General features: G+C 41.7%; 1 protein-coding gene across 1 annotated transcript in view; it reads right to left on the reverse strand.

Moving 5' to 3' along the window:
* Nucleotides 1-2400: 2400 nt before the first annotated feature.
* The window catches only part of HSPA12A (heat shock protein family A (Hsp70) member 12A), a 59434-nt gene continuing 43831 nt past the window's right edge, over nt 2401-18003 (reverse strand). The window contains exons 7-12 of the mRNA XM_062001459.1: nt 15487-15658; nt 12576-12662; nt 11936-12040; nt 10602-10860; nt 9038-9141; nt 2401-7583 (exon numbers count right to left, since the gene is read on the reverse strand). Coding sequence (XP_061857443.1) covers nt 6949-7583; nt 9038-9141; nt 10602-10860; nt 11936-12040; nt 12576-12662; nt 15487-15658 — 1362 coding nt within the window. The 3' untranslated portion in view covers nt 2401-6948. The remainder of the gene's footprint in view (nt 7584-9037; nt 9142-10601; nt 10861-11935; nt 12041-12575; nt 12663-15486; nt 15659-18003) is intronic.

The following is an 18003-nucleotide window of genomic DNA, read 5'->3' on the forward strand; positions in this document are numbered from 1 at the left end:
CAATGCACAAAGTTCTAAAAGCAATTTTTTGCCATCACATGGTGGCAAACACTATGTCTTAGTTTGATGACTTCTGCTCTGGGCACAAAGCCAGTGCTCCTGGATGCAGTGCCTAGTAAACTTGTTCTTATTACCACAGTCCCTGAAAAATGAGAAAATATATGCTGCTCCAAAGTTACAGCCAGCACCTGCATAACTCTATGTTACATAAAGAAAACAGATTGTCTTGGCTTGCAGAAAAACGTTTGCAGTTAACTCACTAACTTAACACGCTGCACTTAAGACCCTTCATGTCAGTGAGATATGTGCTCAGCTGCATTGGATACACCCCTCAGTGACGATGAGATCATCCTACATTTTTTTATCCATGAGCACATACACACATTGCCATAGGTATAAAACCAGAACTGCCATGAACTCATACATCACAAGTACATACATCAATATCGTCACCTCCCCAGAGGCTACTCAACACTCTTGACATTTGCTGTGATGCATTTGCAGGGTGGCACGAGACAGTTTTTGCTGCAAGAAACTGATATTTACATCTGTGGAACTGCACAGGCTGTAGTGCAAACATCTTTCTTTGATTGAACACTTTCAGGTCTCTGAAGGAAAAAAAAGCACACAATTCTGCCCACCCCCCCACCAAAACCTTGCTGACACTTTATGTCAGTCCCACCACAAAAATGTTTATCTGTGTCAGAGCACAGTAAAGGATGAATGAAATCTAATAAAACAGAATTTATCCCTCAAAAAACCCCTAAGTATGAGCTTTCCAACATCAGTAACTAACGAGACTGGCACATTAACAGGCCTGAATCTCAGCTACAGAAAGCATCTGCAGTTCTCACCAATTTATCCAAGCTGCAGCTCCTGAAAATGAACTGAGCTCGCAAACTGAGCAAGGGCACTTGGAATCCATTGTCCTTGAGACAGATGTCTGGGTGGTGTTTAATGTAGCTGCTTAGGAAACAGAGAGAATCTCTCTGGGGAAACTGGACCCTGCTGTCACGGGAGGTTGTTCTATAAATTGTTTTATTCCATGGCTATTAACACGAAAACACCATCTGTAAACTTCAGCAAGGATTTATGTGATCTTGGCAGAACCAACAATTTATAAAAACCCCTTCCTATCAAGATGGGGCTGGAACTTTAAATATAAACACACTCAGAACCACAGAACCACAGAATCTTAAGGGTTGGAAGGGACCTCGAAAGATCATCCAGTCCAAGCCTCCTGCCAGAGCAGGACCACCTAGAGTAGGTCACACAGGAACTCGTCCAGGTGGGTTTTGAATGTGAAAGCCCAAATTCTAAATGCACATACATGAAACTCCCTTGGAAATCAGAGCAAAGCACTAGAACACTGAAAGCAAAATTTGGTTCTTAATGTGCTCCTGAAGACTGTAATTATATTTCCCATTGTACTAGTAACATTAATTGAATGTTTAGCTGAAATCAAGTTCATTACAAGTTAAATACAGTACCTAGCCTATTAGGATGGTGTTTATAATTATAGTCATAAAGCACTTGTAAAACATCTTCATTGCAGCAAATAGGTGGAAGTTGGGGTGTAGTGGCTGCTACGCATCTCAGTTCCTTCTCTGCATCTTTGTGTCTGAGCTGCACTGTAGATTAAGGTTGTGTACGCCACCGAATGGCCTCTGTAGCCAGTGCCAACACTGACAAATTTTAGAGACACAGCCTGATATGCTTAGAAGAAAAATACAATTTGCACAAACAGTCAGACAAGTTTTTTTCAGTGCAGCTAGACCTTACTGAACAGTCCTAGCTCTAGAAACACACAATCAAGATGTACACTCTCATGCAAATATAGCTGCTTAGGGGTCAGCTTATTGGCCTGGGAACACAATTTTAACAATAAACCAAGAGAAAGCCCAAGAGAATACAGTCCTCTGATGTGATGGATGATAAATTTTTGTATTTGATTTCCTGGCCCTCTTGATGCATCATGACAGAAAATACCTAATCTGGTTTTGGTATTGTGCAAAGTCCTTCTGTCTTTGGACACCCTACATGGACCTACCCCAACTTTGATTTTTTTCAAGTAATCACCAGCAGTGGACTTTTACCTTGGGCACCTATGAAGTCCCCCTAGAAAGTACACAAGTGAACTAAAAATGCAGCAGCCTCCCGTCCAAGAGCTGTGTGTGCTGCACAGGAGCCTGCAAGCCCTTGGCAAAGACTCAGTGCCCACACATCTCAAAAGGTTGAAGAAATCTCCTAAGCAGTAAACATGGTTGGTGGCACTTTTGCTCAAGTTACACATACAAAGGAGCACCCAAAGGGCAAATATAACCACTTGGCCTTTCTCACTCACTTACATAATAAATTGGGTTTCTTCTTAGTAAAAACAGTAACACCCAAAAGGAAAAATTAAGTTTTAGGGTATTTTATTTGACATGATTGAAGACACAAGAACACTCAAGATACAATCCAGACAAGTTGCGAACAGCTCCAAACATCAGTGAAATCTGCATTTATCTGGCACAGAGGTGAACAAGACCACAATGGTTGGGTTTAGAATATAGTTTAAGTCTATTTCAAGCAGGTGAGTACTGTGACGTTATGCCCAACAACTTTTATACTATTCATCCGCTTAAGCCACTTCATATCATAAATATGCAGCTTATCTTGGCGATTAAATCTCTGCAATATATAATTAGCCTTCTCATAATAATGCATTAAAACTCCTGTATATAAATTTTGGTATAGTCATACCAATGTAAACTGTCTTAAAATCATCACTGCACACTTATCATATTCTAGCACAATTCATCATTCCATCACAATTAGCTGCTAACTTTCAGCATGGAGTTAAGTAACTTGGACCCAAACTTGCAAGTTGCTGCTTAAAGCGTAACTTCTGCTTCCCAAACGGCAGCAGGCCTTGCCTTTTCAATGTTAAGTTGCACAATGTCATCTGAAACCGCTACCAAAAAAATGCTCTGCAGGGCATCTCCTGCAAAAGCATCAGAACTATTCTAAAAATTACTCATTTCCTAATAAATTTCATATTAATTTTACAGCCTAACAGCCTTTATCACTGTGGGCATCCACATGCCACTTACATGTAAAGTTGTTTAACTGGGTTATAGACTACAGACCACAGCATAATATTCTACTTAACAATTCTAATCCCTTAGAGAAACAAGCTAATTTTCCATTCTCAGATTTTAAAAGGGCAACAAGGACAGCTGGGAGTTTGTTCAGTGCTCTGCAAAGATAAGCTTGACGGTGCTCTCATCAGACTGAATGAAGACGTGCAGAAATATGCAAGCCACATTTTACAGTTAGAGTGATTTCAGCAACAAACCCCTGCTTGGATCCAGATGGGATCTTACAAAAAAAGCAAACAAGAAAGGGTAGAGAATTGCTACTGTGCAGGGACATAATGCTTCAGAGGAGCTGCAGAAACTACCTTTAGCATTCCCTGCAGAAACTACCTTTAGCATTCCCTGCAGACAGGCTGAAATTGGCAGAAAAATCACAGGCTACCTGATCTTGCAGTTCACCTCCTTTTCAGAGGGGGAGAAGAGGAAGTTGTAGTCATTTATTAGATCAAAATCCATGTTAACTTAAGGCCACTGCAAACCAATCTGTGCAGAACTTGACTGATTCAGTTTAACACAGGATGCAAAGATGCCAAAGCCTATTCTAATTTAGGAATTTTGTCTTTTGGTAGGTTGGTAGTGGTAGACAGAGACTGAGTCTTACCTGTAGCTACAATACATTGGCGTTGCCTGGCTTTGGAAGGTAGTTTTGTGTTCGGTTTTTTATTAAACTAGAGAAGATCCTTAATAAAACCTGAAAACCTAGTGAAGAAGCTGTATATCCAGATCATACAATCTCATTTTTAACTTGGTTTTACAGGAGGATTCATCCATTATTATGATGAACTGCTGGAGAAGGAATGGTCACTGTCTGAAACAAAGAAATGAAAATCCCAGCAACACACTAACGCATCTGTGTAAGATGCTTCACTGGTACGATTTGCGTTGCAGGAAGAATGTTGTATTCTCTGACACATCAACATTTCTTGCCTATTATTATAAGATCAGCCTTTTACATTTCATATCTTACCATCTTTAAAAGCCTATAATTACAGAAGCTGATTGAGAAACTATGTTATTTAAAATTAGCAGCTGAATGAAATCAACAGAGGCAAAGAGCATTTTTATACAAGAAAATAGCACTGTAGAAAGAAAGAGTCTGTACAATATTTAAATATTGTATATACATAAAATTATATTGTTCATAACTCATCTTAAAGTTTCTCTTGTTTGTAAACCATGGAAAGCAACACACAAAAAAACCTCCCAGTATTTAGCTTTTAAAGCATTTAGCAGGCAGTAGGAAATTGAATGCTAGCAAGCACACTTTGTAATTATAGAAAGTATCCAGCCAGATACTGTGACTAGCATTCTCCAGAGTCCTTTTTTTTTCCCCCTTTTTTTTTAAGCTGAATGCAGAACAGATTTCACATTCAACCAGGGAATTCTGCAGGAGACACAGAAAACTCAATGGCAAAATGCAGCAGATCGGTTCTGCAGCTCGTTACTGCGGCAAAACTCCAGGCTAACCACACAAAGCTGAAGTGCAGGATTGGAACATAAATTAGTGAAATAATTGGTAAAGCTTTCATTTCCCACAAGTGTCAGTCGTGGATTTAACTCATGCTCAGTGTATCAGAGGGGAACACTTAGTTGAACGATTAACAACTGTAAAGTTTTAAAAGTGTAATGAATTCCAGCAGGTAATCAGGCAGCTCTGTATAGATGTTCTGGAAGTGCCAGCAGTTGAGGGTGACTCTGGGGGTTAGTATCATTCTGCCAAATCCAAGTGGGATTTGCATTTGAATCTGAAGTTGCCAACTCATGGCAGATACAGATTGTAGGTTTCAGGAGTTATCCACCTGTAGTGTTTTGCAAAACAGAAACTGTTCCAGTTGCAGAAAATAAACCTTCCCTGGTCAATGTGATTAAGAAAAAAATCCAGAAAGTTATAATTTGGAAAACAAGATGCCACCATGAGCATCCTTTTATTTCACCTGCATTAGGATTGTGTGCTCAGAGCCATATAAGGAATGCTTTATTTAATGCTATTTGGAGTTTCATTCTCGTGGCTTCTGCCTTCCACTTTGCTGGCCATACAACTCCATCCAGAAAGAGATTTTACACAATTAAAATACTTGCTACTCAAAATACAGTGCAGGACTTTTGATCTGGGCATTTTCTCTAAGTATCCTGGACAAGGACCATCTAACTATACTTCCAAATCTTAACAGAGAGATTAAGAAAAGAAACAGAATCACTTGGAGAAGTGCTTGATAAACCAGATGGGTCAGAGGGACCTCAACAGGCTGGAGAAATGTGCAGACAGGAACCTCATGAAGTTCAACAAAGGGAGGTGTGAAATCCTGAACCTGGGGAGGAATAACCCCAAGCACTAGTACCTTCAGAGGGTCAACTGGCTGGGAAGCAGCTTTGCAGAACAAGACCTTGGAACCTTGGTAGACATAAAGCTGAGGGGAGTCAGCAATGTGTCCTTACAGCAAAAAATGTCAACAGGCCTCATGGGCTGCATTAGGAAGAGCATTGCCAGAAGGTCAAGCAATGACTCCCCTTCATCCAGCCCTGGTGAGACTGCATCTGGAGTGCCAGGTCCAGTTCTGTGCTACTCAGTACAAGAAGGAGATACCATGCTGAGACCAGGAAAGGGTCACGAACATGATTCAGGGTCTGCAGTATCAGTCATGTGAGGAGAGGCTGAGAGAGTTGAGACTGTTCGACTCAAGAAGGTTCAGGGAAGATAGGGATGTGTATAAATGCCTGACAGAGACAACAGAGAAGATGGAGCCAGACTTCTCAGAGGTATCCAGCGAAGGAACAGGAGGCAATGGCTACAAATTGAAACTCAATAAACTCCTTTTAAACATGACAAAAAACCTTTTTGCGGTGAGAGATGTCAAATACTGGAACAGGTTTGCCCAGAGTTTAGGCAACTCCATCTTTGGAAATGCTCAAAACTGGACAAAGCATCCTGCCCTGGTTGACACTGCTTAGAGTTGAGGTTGTCAGATACTCGTTGGATGTCGTCTCCAACCTCAACTATTCTGTGATTTTACAATTTCAGATGGAGACTAATAAGATACGTTTAGTGTCCAAAAGGGAAATAGTTTTATTCTTAATAGTATTCCAAAGTGTACTGAGAGCAATGCTAGCTATTTAATCCACCAGCTTGTTCTGAGGGCTTTGACAATAAGGGCCTTGTTTTCAAACCAGAGCAATTGATACCAGGCTCCTAAAATATATAAGCATTTCCTAAATTTAACTTTAAGGATTTCTGAAGATTTTCTTTCAGTAAGATCTCAGAATTTAAGAAACTTAGTTCCCATTTCTTTAAGTCATTGATTTTCAGCACTTAAAGTGTGAAAGCACAGGGCAAAATCAAAGAACAAAAGAATACTATAGAATACAAAATTGTTCTCGTTGCCAGAGGATGGTGCTGTTTAAACAGACAATCCACGCAGATTCGTCCCCCTACAACAGTCACACAGGCTAGTGAGGTTTTCTTGGGAGGAAGAAGAAAAAGGCAAAGAGATTACCCCCTTACATGTTTTTAACTAATCTTCAGGACCCAACAATAATCAGCAGTTACTTAATAAATGTAGACCTTTAAGCATGCTTGGGTAACTCAGGAACTTTTACTACCTCTGTTAACTTTTGCTCCCAAAACTTTTTAAGGGTCTTTCAAAATCCAGCCTTTGGTCATCAAATGGCACAAACATGACATAGCCCACCTTGCTAGCTGTTCTCACATAGCCTGCTGAAATTCAAGTTGATTACGTGATACATGAACGACAAAAAATGGAACAGTGGAAGAACAGTCTCACAAACAGGCAGCAGTGGGGAGAACGGGCTGCTAGTAGTTTAAGAAATCAATACCAACTTTGACACTTTTAGAGGTGGCAACATCGATGGCCATGGCTTTGATTTCAGTGTCCCCAAACTGCATAAGTGTTTTGATCTCCCGTCGGTTTGGCACCGAAGCATCAGTCCCCGTGAGATCCAAGCGAAGGGTGCCGCACTTCTTCACTCCGGCCTCGGTGATGAAGCTCACGTTATCTTGTTCCGAGCTATAGATATTGATCACTATTACTAACTGAGAAGGCTTGGCGGGTGTGTAACTGCGTGTCACAGTTTCTCCAAGGGCTACGGATTGGTCGGCTGAGATAAATTTGTCAAAGACATCAGTGCACCAGCGTGTGCCGTCTTTGATGAGCAGCTTCTCTGGTGGATGCTTCCCTTCCACGTAGCGATTGAGCACACCCACGCCATAGGTGAGAGGTGAGCGTCGCACTTTGATGACAGCAGGGTCTAGGCCAAAGAGAACAGCTCCTTTGAGGATAGTGAGTCCCACATCCTGAGGAATGATGACTCGACATCTCGAACCAAAAGCGCTCTGGACAGCTTGTTGGAGTAAGGGAGATTCAGCAAAGCCACCCACCAGGAACAGAAACTTGACATTGGTCACTTCTGGCTTATCAAAGACGTCACCTAAACAGAAACAGACCATTCAATAGAGAAAAATCTGCTGAGACAAAGGCAAGGCAGGTAAAACTCCTAATGCCTGAGTGCACTGCATGTCTCATGCACGTGCACAATGTCTGGAACTGCCACATCTGTGCTCACACTACCACTCTCAGCATGCACTAGAGTTCCAGTTCTGCATTCTCTTCTATACTCTGTTTCATTGGGAATGGAAACTTACCCCAAAGCATTCAATACTTCTGAAGTGGTATTTAGAAGCTAAATAAAAATTCTGTTTTATCAGTCAAGGGAGACACAGAGTTCTTGCAAAGAAATCCTGGCATGCACATTAGAGGTGGTAGAGAAACAGACATCACTTCGCCACCTCAAGTATTTATGGGATATTCCCAAAGGGATATTCCCAAACTTACCCAGTTCACATACCCTTTACTGTGTTCCAGATAAGTCACCTCACTTTAAATTCACTTATTATACCCGACCCCAACATCTTAACCACAATAACCACCACCTGCAAAGTAATACCTCCTTATATTTTTGCAGATATTCATTCTTAGCTTAAGCCCACATCCCCTGCTTTCAGAAAGAAAATCATCCAGTTCAGTTGCAGGTTCACTCTTAGTTCAAATAACTGAGGTAGCATGACTGAATTATCTGTCACAACTATTGTAATTTAGGTCTCTCCCTCCCTGCTCACATATAAGCTGTTCTGTACTAAAAATTCCTCATATACAGTGAGCAAAGCTGGATATTCAATTCCAAATAAGATTCAATTAGCACTTCGTGTAGAACAGAATACTTTGCTCAGTACATATATTATACTCTACTTGATACAAATCCAATCATCCACCCAGAAGACTTTAAATAATACATTTCCCAATAAGGCTATGTCACTTTCCATTACTGGAGGAATAACTTCAGTGCTGCTTAAGCCATGCCTGGAAGTACTTTTACCATAATGCATCATTTATCATTTGTGTTTTAGAGATGTCAGTGGTTTGGATGGTCACGAACGTATGTGACCATACACTGAGGAGAAATTAAATAGAGGTCTTAATAGCAGAAATAGTCAGAAACTAGTTAGGTCTCTGGCATTATGCAGTTGTTACCTGACAAAGGAAAATGAAAAGCAGGATCTGGGTTAGTCAGTGTATTTCAGCCATTTGAATGCTTGCAGCCCTTGAAGCATGGAATGATTGAAGCTCAGGTGGTACCAGAATTTAATCACACTCAATAACTAGTACTAGAACTAGACTGCAATATGTGTTAAGGTCATGTCTCTGACTTTCATTATTTTCCTGACTAATCTGTAGAGCACTACAAGTTTCAGAACTAAATTCCCTGCCCACATTTGGTGTCTACTAGTGGTGGCTGTTTGACTTTAATTTCAGTTCCTGGTAAACAGGTAAGTGACACTTCAGTTTCAGCTCAGACAGGAAGAGGAATCACACACAGATACATACTGAGGTGCTGAACAATCTGGTCAATTGTGGGTTTGAAAAGAGCATTCATTGCATCCGGGCTCATCCTCAGCATTCCCTGGGAAGACCACTTCACAAAGTCCACACTGGAAAAGAACAGATAAAAAGAAGATTAAAACATTACAACTCATCTGTAGGAAACAGCCAAGCACTCACAAGACACACTAAATAAATAGAAGAATCCAGAATCTGCACACATTTAGCTTGGAAGAAAGGGCCTCACCTCACCCTAGCCACATACCAACAGCAGCATTGTAAAATTTCAAGGGAGAATTGTTATTTTTGCTTGCCTAATTGCTGTTTTCTGTGCCTGATTGCCTTCTGCAGCATTACCAATGCTCAGCTGCTTTCTGAAACAGCTGGCAGTCAATCCAGTGCTCACTCATCTGAAACAGCACTGATTCATCCCCAGAAGGGCAACATTTAGATTATAGCAGTAGCAGGCCAAAGCCACTGGAAAACACACAAGGAAAACAAGCAAGTATGGGAAGCCTCAGGAGGCAGAAGGAAGCACAGCATTTTTAATGAGGCATAACATTTGTTAAGTCAATACAGGCATTATGTTATTCCATCACTGATGCACAGCCATATAGCTCAGTAATCTCCTTTGCATTCAGGCACATTGTATGTCACTTTTATACTCCTCCGATCCCATTATGAAATTAATGTCATTTTATGTGAAAGGAGCATTTTGCATTCCATCTAAGATTCACTGTTAAGACTACAATAAGGAATTGCTCTTGGGAGGGGGAATGTTTCCAGAAACTTTTAATCATTTCAGAACCTCAGCCTCATTTAGGAATTGATTCTGAGCTGGACTCCAAGTCACTTAAACTTGAAGTACATTGAACAATAATTTTAGAAAGAGATGCAGCAGTTTCAGCCTGCATGCTACATTCAACATTCATTCAATCAAAAAACTCAGAAAGAAGCTAAGGTACAGGTATTAAATATCATGTCTTCTCCTTTCAGGTCTCAAGTATTCTGTCCCAGATTTGCAGAACAAATTATCTAATTGGTAAAACAGTAGAAGAAAAGAAAGCCTGCCACCACTTCAAAAGATGAATGCCTTCCTCTTGGAGCAGTATATGCTTTCACCAGTGATCTCATACTGTTAAGAACTTTCCTCGAGCCATGAATATATTTACACATCTCACTCAAGACCTTGGACTTGTTCCCAGGCCTATATAAACTACACTTCTAGGTACCTAACTTTTAGACATCAAATATTTGATCTGATGTTTCTAACCAACATGTAAGGGACTCAAAATAGACGGTCCAATTCAGGAAAGCAATGCAATGGTGGACTATCAAAAGTCACAGAAAGCAATACTAGAAGAGTGACATTCTTGAATAGAGAAGCTTTTGCAGGAGATCGATCAGAATGTTTCAGTCTAGAAGCTGCCCTTCAGGCCATCCCATTTTCTAACCCTTATATTAAGTTTTTACATTATTATCTTTCAGTCTAAATGTAATTAGGATATGTTATTCGTCTTCGATACCAGTAGTTAGTTCTTCATGCATTTGGGTTCAATTGGCTACTCACTTGCTTTTCCTCAAGGCATGTTCTACACTGTGACCTCGAAACTTCTTGTAATAGTCAATGAAGGAGAAAGGCAGAGTGATGTTGAGTGGATTGGTCCTGTCTGGAGCTGCCGCCCGTTTACGGGACTCAAACGCTATCATCAGATCTACCCAGGCAGCAGGACGCTTGATTTTAAATTGCTCGATAAAATCTTCTCCAAATATTTTACAAAGGAGCTTTTCAAATTCATAGTCCACACCTAGAGACCCGTATGGCCCACCTGTATTGCAAAGAAGACACAGATTTAATATTCTGAGCTGATTATTAGATTTCAAATTGATCAAACACACATCGGGTCAAGGCTACTAGGACCATCATAGGAGAAAATCTACAGAAAGAGGTATCTCTCCTAAATGTAACAGTTGGTCTAATACAAAACATAACCTCACCTTTGCCTTACTTTCACTCTTACAACATCATAGCCACGGTAACACTACCACTATAAAATAAAACACTTATATTGGAAGCAAAGGAATCTGCTAAAGGTGTGGGCTGGATGCATATTTAGTAGACAGACTTGATGTACATTGTCCCATTTGCCTGACTAGGATGTTTCCTGAGGCGGTCTTACAGCCACCAAGAGTGAGGAGGCTCAGTGACAAACCATATAGATGAAGAATAACTTGTCATAGAGACATAGCAAGAAATAATTGGCTAACTTGTGCTTAACAGCTTAGACACAAGACAAAGTCAAAGGGGATCTGGAGTTCAGGAAGGGAATGCCATTCAAGGACTTGCACTTTATGTTTTTGTTGGGGACTAATCACCTGCATTTTTTCCCATGGGCATGGCAGATGCTCCCTGTTACACTGCCTGTGAAACTATAAGAATCCCCTTAAATCTAGGGAAACTTATCTATTCCAACAACAGTCGCTTTACAAGGAGCTTGTTGCATCACTCAGCTATTCGTATTTCCTTAGTACATCCCTGAATACCTGAAAAGAGCAGGAATACACAGGTGATCTCTCAAAGGACAGGAAGATGATGACTCTACTAGCAGAAGTCAGACCAGGACCACAGCCGGAGGTCATGGCCTGACTGGGAGTGAATAACACAGGCGGAGATGACAGTTCACTACTTTCCCATTGTTAGCTTTACCATCCAAAAGCATCAGATGCATTAAGTGATATATCCATGTCTGCTGACTTGCAGCTAGGTTACACTCATTTTGATTGCCAGTCTTATTTCAGGAAGAATTACTAGCAAAATGTACTGAATAATAAAGAGATATACATTTCCTTCACTCACAAGTCAAAATATTACATAAAACAAGCAAGTAGTGGAAGTGTCATTACCTGTTGCCTTGTATAGCTCCTTAAGGTGTCCTTCAGGGAGCCTGATCTGATGGACAGTCATATCCACTGTGCCTCCTCCACTGTCAACAACGATGTAACGGTCACCTAGTTTGTCACAGGAACAGGCAAATGGTATTTACATTAGTGTTATCACAACAGCATATTGCAGTGAAAGCTTCTCGTGGGCATTATCACCATGAGAGATAATGACATGGGGAAAGCCATGAATGTCTACACTGAAGACTTGATCTTTATTATTAACTATGATGCAATAACCGATTACAAATATGAAATTCAGATGTCAAAAGCTGTTGATTTAGCACAGATGAAATGTAAAGTAGAAGAATTGCTCGTGCTGCTGGCGCACATTCTCACTAGCTACCAAATTAATAGCTGGTTGCATTTTAAAACCTGGATTGCTTTCTACCATCTCCTTAATTAACCACATTTTGCTAGAGCATACAGAACTGCAGCTCAGCCTTAATAACTAAGAGCAGCACATGAACTTCTATTTTTTTTCCTTTTCCTATTTATAGTCACTGTAAGAACAATGCAGCGCACAACACATTTATGGGAAACACAATGCTTGCCTGCAATGTAAAACCAGAGAGAGCAAAGTTGATTCAAGAAAGGACATTACCTTCTTCCAGTTCGGACCAGATCTCTCCTATGACATTCTCCACCAAAAAGGTCCGACTCTGTCGATTCCGACGGATGTGTTCCTTAGCTAGGCATCCACAGAGAAAAGAAGCATGAAGAAGTTGGTGCTACAGCTGCACGAAACAAGTGCAAGCAGGCTGACAGATCTGTATGCACCGTGGTTAACACAACAAATAGAAATTAGTGCATTCGAATGCAGAATAGTGTAACATTGCTTCTCGAGAGGAGGAGGAGGTTTTTTAGATTCTGGTTTTTAAAACCCACAGGGCTCGGCCTGGCCTTCACCGCCAGGCGGCAGCCCCGGCTCTGCTCCCGCAGCCCGGCTCCCGCAGCCCGGCTCCCGCAGCCCCGGCCCGGCTCCCGCAGCCCCGCTCCCGCAGCCCCGGCCCCGCTCCCGCAGCCCCGCTCCCGCAGCCCGGCTCCCGCAGCCCGGCTCCCGCAGCCCCGGCCCCGCTCCCGCAGCCCCGGCCCCGCTCCCGCAGCCCCGGCCCGGCTCCCGCAGCCCCGGCCCGGCTCCCGCAGCCCGGCTCCCGCAGCCCCGGCCCCGCAGCCCCGGCCCCGCAGCCCCGCTCCCGCAGCCCCGGCCCCGCAGCCCCGCTCCCGCAGCCCCGGCCCGGCTCCCTCAGCCCTGGCTCCGCTCCTGCCATATCCCTGGGCTGGGGTGAGGAGCCTCACACTTCCAAAAGCTGCTGCTGATTTTGGGTGCTCAGTCCAAGAGGTCTCCTGACCTTTCAGGACACTGGTGTATCCCAAAAGAAGCAGCTAAAGCACTGCTTCTCAGATGTGTAACTTCTTCATCGGTTACCAAGTCTGAGCCTCGTCATGGACAAAACTTAAGCGTGATCTAGCAATGCTACTACAACAGTCAGGTAACATTGAGACTTAATTGCTACTTAAACATTTAAAAAATGCAGAACAGCCTTTGAAGAAGCAGCAGATCAGTGAAAGCCTTTGCTATTATGTCAATCTCTAAAAGTCAGTGATCAAAAAGAAATCATTCCCTGCATAACCTTTGCTCACCCTCAAAGGCACTTGCACAAAACACAAGGAGAGGCATCCTGTCATGCATGAAAATATCACTCTTTCTGAAAATATCAGCATGCAAATCACTGAATGCATTTTGCCTCTCATTTCTATAGTGCCTGTCATCAGAAAAAGACCACCATGTCCACATGCCCTGTACGCTCCCCACGGATGAAGACCCTCCCTGTGATGCAGACACACCTTGCTGCACTGACTCAGCAGCACACAGTGAGAGCTTAAATGACAAAGCATTCAATGACAGAACAAGCCTCAGGTCCATGCAAGGGCCTAACACAGAGTCCAAGGGAGTCCTTTTACTCACTCCTGTGGGCTAGAAATGAACACAAGACCCAGTCTTTAACAGCTGAAGTAAGCTTAGCATGGCTACTGTGAACAGGAAAATTTTGGGTTGGCTTCATAGCAGCATTATGGTCCTTGGAGTGCTTCTCTCTGTCTGTATTTAAAGTGTTTGTCCTTAATCTGATCTCGGCTTGTCTTGGGTGTCTGCCATGCCTTTATGAAATTTTAATTCTAACCCCAAATTAATTCACTCCAAACTTTGTTTTCATTAATTTTGACAAGAAAGCTTTCTCATCTCCGGTAGCTTTTACCATACAAAGCCAAGAAGGTGAAGGGTAGCCCCCATTCAAGAGAAAGCCTGTTAGAAATAAATCATCTACCAGATTCTGCCCAGCTTCAAAACCTTAACAAGAGAAAACTGTTTTATTATTTTCCCAGAGGCAAATCCCTGTGTAGCCTGAAAGTGGATGGAACTGGAATGGTTCAGGACATAAATGAAGGGGACCTAAGGCAAGGGGCCCCCAAAGGGACTATGTCCTGTAAAGGGATTGTGCCCTGTGCCTCTGTAACACTGAACACATGTGACAAGTGCTGGCAAGGAGAGGCATGGATTTGAGAGAATGATGTAGTGACTTGGTCTAATAAAAACCAGTACCCTCTGGTAAGTATTAGCTTAATTTTCCATTTGTCTGTACTGCTTTGACCTAGTAAATGTCATAAAATAGAGATTCTTGGGAAAAAAATCCTTCTGCGATAGACTGGCACACTACTGCCAACATCAGTGCCACCGTTACAATCCACACAGATGGGAATCTGCATTATGCAGCAATCACATCTTCCTGCTGATTAGTTTTTCCTTTTTTTCTCTCTCTCTCCTTTTCTTCCAGTCTCAAACATGCTCAAAAATGTTTTGGCAGTAACCTTTTGGCAAGTGACTTCCACTGTGGTCCAACCTCTGTCCCTCATTATAAAGTCAGTCTTCAAACATTGATATTAACAACACATCCTAGGTCAATAAATCACAAGTGCTGTATCCAGTTGCTCTTCTACAAGCAGGTAAATTCACTGCTATATTCCAATACCCTGAGTTCCCCTCAGTGTTTAAAGTAATTATTGATATGTCACAAAGACAACAAAAAGCATCTGCCAAAACTCTGGAACACCTCAGACTGAAGGTCTCATTACAGATCCAGTTACTTAACACTGCTTCAGTAACGCAGCTAATTGAACACACAGTTGTTTCTGAGAAATTAAGTTTAAAAACTAATCCAACACGAAGTATTGGTTTTCATCAAGGCAGAAAAACACTGCTGTGAAAATACTAAGTCTCCCACAACATCCCAGCAAAGGCAAGGCAGTGAAGCTACCTGTGCGCATGCAAACACATCTGCTGGATCAATGCTCAAACTAGTCTGTTACAATCAACTGCAAAACAGTTTATAACTGCAAACTGATGCTGGCCTGAAACATTTCAAGACAGCAAAGAAAATGAGAAATGGTAAGAAAACAGCCTTCATGGACAAAACAAACTTAGGCATAACAATCTACAGAAGTAATAGAAGTATTACCCTGTGTAAATCCAGTTCCAATAGTGTCACTGGGGCTATAACCATTGACAGGCGCCCTGCTACTCAGGTCTATCATCTGGTGCAGGCGGAGCTTTCGGCAGTAGATGGAGGCAGCCTCAGGTTCCAGGGCAATGATCAGCTGCTCGGGATTTTCAGGAGATGCCATTCCTGCCTGTGAGAGAGAATCAATCAGAGAAGTGGAGAGGGAAATACTGCAACCCAGCAGACCCTTCTCAGCAAGTGAACAAGCCTTTCCCCAGCTTGGGGTTTCAGTCAGGTCAGCCCTCTGAGTTCAGCACGAAAAAGAGCTTCAGCCCTTTGCTAAAGGTCTTGATCTGAGGATCATCCTGCCCACAATGTCTAGGAAAACTTTACAGGCTGTAACAGGGAGGTATGCATGCACTTACCATGCTAAGTGTCTAACTCAACAGTTAAGTATGTGACAGGCAGAAAAAAGAAGACAGTTGTTTGGAAACCTGTAATGAATGGCCTAACACTTGAGTTCCTAATTAACCTGTGAATCTGCCTGCTAAGAGGGGGCACAGTTTCCTTTAAGGAATGAAGGAATATCTTCATTTGGCCTCTCCTCCCCATGACATTTAGGTATGCCTTTCTTTATTTCCCAGATACACCTAGCTCTTGCCAAAATGGATTCCTTGCACTGGGTAACTTACTAGGAATATAAGATACTTTGCCAGTAATGCATCTTCCAGTTTAAAACCAACATTTTCAATTTCAAAATCCATTGCTTTTAAGCACATTCACTTTCATAACAACTTCAAAATACCCAGTATACTCAAGGACTCAAAATACAATAGGGCAGGTTCCCTGAAATGTAATGACAACAAGCCTAAAAATAATACCAAGTTATACAATCAACATTTGCCGTTCTATTTTCTTCATGGATTTTCAGCCTCCAGACACATAAGATTTTCAAGCAAACACAAGTTCTCATGTAACCACATCACTCTTAGAGCTGGACTTAGAGAAAAATATCAAGAAACAGTTGAAAAAAACACGTTTTCTGTTCTTTTTTCCTGTACTTCTTATTCCACGGTTTTCTCTTAAAGGATAACAGTATCTTTCAACACCTTCTGCCCAACTTTTGGTTTATCTGCTACTGTGTTTCAGTGAAGTCTCTGAGTTCTAAAGCACACTAGCAAACAAGTACATGGATGAACATTTTTCTGCTTCCACAGTCAGTCTGGTGGCTTCAGAGCATCCCCAAAAGAAGGCAGCCTCATATGGAAAGACTGCTCATCTGGACTGGAATTTGGCTTCCTTCATACAGCTATAGTGGGGACTGTGAGACTTGCTGGCTAGTTTACACCTGCAGCTACAAACTCACAGTAAAGCTTGTACGAAAAACAACACTGGGGTAAGACTTGAAGACACAAAATTGTCCCTTCACGTTTACTGACTCATTTTACCCTCTCCATCCTAATAAACAAGACAAATGCATATTTATAGAAAGCATCTTCTTTATTGTTGAGAGCAAAAAAAGGGAAACACAACAAATACATTTCAAAATAAGAAAATGAGGGTTAAACTAATCATGGTTGCTCATTATTTTAAAAGCATGCCTCAACTGGAATTATGGTCACTTTACATCCTTTATTGCTGTTGGGCAAAACCTTCTGCTTCAGTTACACTAACTGGACTCAACAGCATGATCTGAAATTAGTGTAACTGTCTGGGAAGGAGAATATTGTGCAAATATCACAGGATATCAAACCTTTAACGTGTTTTTAAATGCATTAAAGAATATCATATTGAAAAAAATGCTTGCAACCAAACTTTCAGAATATGGAAAATGCAGATTTACAACAGCCAGAGTAACCCTAAAAAATATAAAAAGGTTATCAATCAAGCTCAGGTCCAAACCAGAACCTCATGCCATCATACCACTTGCATGCAAGCATGTTGGCAGGCACAGGCTTAGATAAAGCTCCAGAGCTGTGCTGGGAATGAAGACAAAGCTCTTGCATCCTGCCTTAGTATAAACCCAACCTTTCCTCCCCACTGGCTGGAGGATGCACTAGGCAAAAGGAGGGGTTTTTTTCATGCCAGCTCACTTCAATATCACTTATCTCCAGCTGAGCTCCTCTACACACAAAGCTCTAATTTGTTGCATTGGAAAGGGCAACATTCAAGATAAGAATCAATACTTAGTTCCTGAAAGATATTTATCTAATCTGCTAAAGAATTCAAAAAATGTATGCTCTCTGCATATAAACTATCTCAGCCCTTGACTGTCTTTGCCTTTGGAAGGTTTTGCTAAAAGGCTAACCTTAATCTTTCCTGCTGCAATTTTTAGGCCAGCACTTATTGCCTTATCCAATAAGGGCACAGAGAATAAATAGCTCCCTACTACCTTACTGTATGTTTCACATATATTAAATCTATTCTCATGTCTTGTATCTGAGCAGCAAGTGTGGGTTTTTTACTATCCAGCAACGTGCTCAGTCTGCTCCATGCACTGGGCATATGTTAGTAGCATAGACAAAGCAATTCTTA

This window comes from Colius striatus, chromosome 8 (genome assembly GCF_028858725.1).
Source record: "Colius striatus isolate bColStr4 chromosome 8, bColStr4.1.hap1, whole genome shotgun sequence".
Classification (NCBI taxonomy): Eukaryota; Metazoa; Chordata; class Aves; order Coliiformes; family Coliidae; genus Colius; species Colius striatus.